Source organism: Trichomycterus rosablanca, chromosome 1 (assembly GCF_030014385.1).
Source record: "Trichomycterus rosablanca isolate fTriRos1 chromosome 1, fTriRos1.hap1, whole genome shotgun sequence".
In the NCBI taxonomy this organism is placed as follows: domain Eukaryota; kingdom Metazoa; phylum Chordata; class Actinopteri; order Siluriformes; family Trichomycteridae; genus Trichomycterus; species Trichomycterus rosablanca.
In genome coordinates this window covers 50099832-50103307 of record NC_085988.1, presented here as the reverse complement: position 1 = coordinate 50103307, position 3476 = coordinate 50099832, and the positions used below count along the sequence as shown (strand labels likewise).

Sequence of the window (3476 nt, the reverse complement as noted above, 5' to 3'; positions counted from 1 at the left end):
GGAGACCACATGACACTGCCTTCGCTTGCAGCCACCAATTAGGTTCCCTTTAGGTGCTTCACGTCACCACAATATTGAACACACACATCTGCTGTTTTATTCAACAGATAGCTATATATACCTTGGTCTTACACCTGTAACTTTCTGTAGTATTGCCATTCTAGGGTAGAGTATAACAAGCATTCATAGTTTATTACAAATATCTTGTGTATGGCCTTGTTTTTGACTACTGATTCTTTAATTCCCCTTGTTCTGGTTTTTGCTCTGTTTTCTGGTGTATCAATTCTTGGACTCGCTGGTTAAAAGCTGGTCGCAAACGAATAATTGATACCTTTGCTGTGCGTAGGTGATGTTTAAGAAAATCAAACAATGGCAGCAATTACCTCTTAGGCCTGCAAACATTGAATATCAATCACAAAGGGTGGGTAGATTATCTACCAATGTTGCACTTTTAGAAAACATATACAGCATTAGCATACACAAGAACCAAAATTTAATCCTGTGCACTATAACATGTCAGATGGTGTAAATTTGCAGTACATGTGAATAAAAATTATGTGGACACCCCTAGAGTAAAACTGTGTATCCAAAAGTATGTGGACACCCACAGTGTAAATCTCTCTATCTAGCTCTGGAGTGGCTTTGAGGCAAATCTCCGAATGTTCTGAAGGGACTCGACCAAAACCCAGAACATTTATGGAGAGACCAGAAGCAGTTCACAGACACCTGTCATCCAATCAGACAGAGCTTGAGAGGATCTGGCATTATGAATGGGATAAACTGTCTAAATCCAGGTGTGTAAAGCTTGTAGAGACGCATCCAAGAAGACCTGCAGCTGTAATCGCTGCCGAAGTGGCGTCCATAGAGTTTTGAATAAAGGGTCTGAATATTTTTGTGAATATGAAGTTGGTAAATATTTGTTTAATTTTCATGCCATCATTCTGGGTGATTAAGTGCAAATTAAAAGACTAATTTAATTAATTAAACATCAAAATAATGTGTGTACAAAGTCAGGAGTTGTGACAAACCACAAGGTCAGAGGAATCACTTCTGATACTTCTCTATCACATCATGGCAAGAATATAAAACCATATTTAAGGATTTAAATGTCCAGCACCACTATGTCCTCAGCTGGACCTCTAAAACAGTTCTGAAGGTCCTGAGGTGGAAGAACCTGTTGAACGGATGGGTATTTCTGCAGCCTCCACAGATCAGATCTTTATACTGAGAAAACTGCAGAAGAACCTCTGAAGATCTGAAGATGGCAGTTCAGTTTGGTTCCTCCATGTTCTCCAGATGTTTCCACCTTTAATAAGCACTAAACTAAAGCCGCCAGTTTATTTTTGAATGAACTTTATTTTTTTTTTGATGAAGGAAAGTTTCAGTCTGGAGCTCGTCGTGTTGTCTGGTGATTCTTCATTACGCCTCCACCAGGTTCTTCAGATGATTATATCTTCAGCTTTATCATGAAGACACGGTCACGCCTACACACACACAACACACACGTTACAGTAACACTCCAGCCTTCATCTGCTCACTGTGATGAAGATCTATATCTGAAAATAATCCACCTTGATTCTTCATCATGGTCTCCATCAGTCTCCCATGCTCTCCAGGTTGGTTTCTGAATGTGGGAGCAATCAGAACGTTCTCGTCCTGGACGTTCTGCTGCTGCACCACTTCATTAGATGAGGACCTGAAGGTGTTCTTCAGAATGTCAGCCTGAAGTGGATCTGCTGGAGAAATGAAACCTGATTCAGTACCATGATGAATAAAACACCACACAGATCATAAAACTCCTTCAGGATGTACCTTCAATCCCTTGTGTAACCGGGTTCTGCTCCTCTGGGTTCTCTTCATCCAGGTTCTTCTCTTCCTCCACAGCCACCCACTTGTTCACTTTTCTTATCAGGTCTGGCATTACTACCTCCTCCAGTTTCCTGCTCTCCACCTACAGGACCAGCTGCTCCTCCAGTTTATCCATAACCACCTGCTCCTTCGGTTCTTTCTCTTGGTTCTCCAGAACCACCTGCTCCTTTCTTTTTTTGCTCTCCAGAAGCAACGACTCCTTCAGTTCCTCTTCTTGCTTCTCCAGAAACAGCTCACGTTGCGCACCTGCTTCAGCTGAACAAGCAGGTCATCCCATTTTTGCACTGGGTCCTTTTGAAACACCTGCTCCTGCTTCTCCAAATGCTGCCCTTGGTCCGTCAGAACCACCTGCTCCTGCTTCTCCAAATGCTGCCCTTGGTCCATCAGAATCACCTGCTTCTGCTTCTCCAAATGCTGCCCTTGGTCCATCAGAATCACCTGCTTCTGCTTCTCCAAATGCTGCCCTTGGTCTATCAGAACCACCTGCTCCTGCTTCTCCAAATGCTGCCCTTGGTCCATCAGAACCACCTGCTCCTCAAGGACCTGGGCTTGGTCCTGCATAACTACCTGTACTCCCAGTTCCTGGATGTGGTTCTCCAGAACTACATGTACCTCCAGTTCCTGCCCTTGGTCCGACAGAATCTGTGTGCACGTTCCTGCGTTCTCCTCATTTCCCATCACCTTATGTTCCTCCACATTTGTGTCCTCCTGCCGTTCTTTCTTTTTGCATCTCTGCCACCATTTCTTCTTCTTCTTTCTCTCCCTCTCCTCAGGTCTGTGTCTGTACAGCTCCTCGTCGTCAGCCAGGACGCTACAACAACACAACTTTCTGAACCAGGACATTTTAGATGCTGTCGCTTCGATGCTCCGTCTCAGAGTGAAGCAGCAGCAGCACAAGAGCTGAGATCAGAGCTTGTAGAATGTTATGACATCATCATGATGTCACAATGGTGCTGAGAGCAGAGCTGATCATCAGAGCAGCACTCAGTCTCACTAATATTCACTCCAGATGTGGACACACCCACAAATCTGTATAGCCAAAAGCAGTGGTGTATAAAGTACCTGAAAGACATACTTGAGTAAAAGTACAAGTATCTTACCACAAATGTACTTTGATAGAAGTAAAAGTCACCGTATAGAATATTGCGTAATGGAGTAAAAGTGGTTATTGTACTTAAGTATCAAAAGTAATTTTCTGATATTAAATGTACTTAAGTATTAAAAGTAGAAGTACAAGTTAATGCTGTTAATAAAAACGCAAGAGGTCAGAATATTGAAAAATATGAAGATTGTTCTTTTAAGCCTGTAAAGCACCTTAACAATGAAGCCGACCCCAAACCTACTGAAAAACATCTTTACAACATAAGAATTTATAGAACTAAATACATTTTCTTTCTTCCTTTATCTGAACATGATTCGTGCCAAATCATCATTATAATCAGCTGTTAACGTTACCTGTTTGAAATCACGTCAATATTTAGGTTTTTTTTATCTCATTACTAGCCCTAATTTGCCTTTTTCCATTCTTTTGGAATGTGTTGTAGGCCTAAAATGCCTGTATATGTATGTTAACAGTTGACCAGACAAAACATGAAATATATTGGGTT

General features: G+C 41.9%; 1 protein-coding gene across 4 annotated transcripts; it reads right to left on the bottom strand.

Moving 5' to 3' along the window:
* Positions 1-1336: 1336 nt before the first annotated feature.
* LOC134322110 (uncharacterized) lies at positions 1337-2765 on the bottom strand. 4 transcript variants are annotated; one of them, XR_010013952.1, is made up of 3 exons: positions 1813-2765; positions 1572-1736; positions 1337-1484 (listed from the first exon to the last, which is right to left on the bottom strand). XR_010013952.1 is itself a non-coding variant. In XM_063003996.1 (3 exons), the coding sequence occupies exons 1-3, from the start codon at positions 1919-1921 to the stop codon at positions 1465-1467; spliced, it is 291 nt and encodes a 96-aa protein (XP_062860066.1). In that variant the 5' UTR covers positions 1922-2756; the 3' UTR covers positions 1337-1464. The 4 variants fall into 4 exon arrangements, 2 of the variants coding, with proteins under 2 accessions (XP_062860066.1, XP_062860060.1); XR_010013953.1 differs by having other exon boundaries at positions 1572-1733; XM_063003996.1 differs by having other exon boundaries at positions 1572-1733; positions 1813-2756.
* Between the last annotated feature and the right edge of the window lie 711 nt (positions 2766-3476).

What these genes read in the sequence shown, in the direction of transcription:
- LOC134322110 (XM_063003990.1), bottom strand. Translation starts at nt 1,921, where the DNA reads ATGCCAGACCTGATAAGAAAAGTGAACAAGTGGGTGGCTGTGGAGGAA. An exon ending in GGTTACACAAGGGATTGAAG is followed by an intron (nt 1,737 to 1,812) that starts GTACATCCTGAA and finishes TCATTTCTCCAG; the next exon opens with CAGATCCACTTCAGGCTGAC. An exon ending in GACCATGATGAAGAATCAAG is followed by an intron (nt 1,485 to 1,571) that starts GTGGATTATTTT and finishes GTGTGTGTGTAG; the next exon opens with GCGTGACCGTGTCTTCATGA.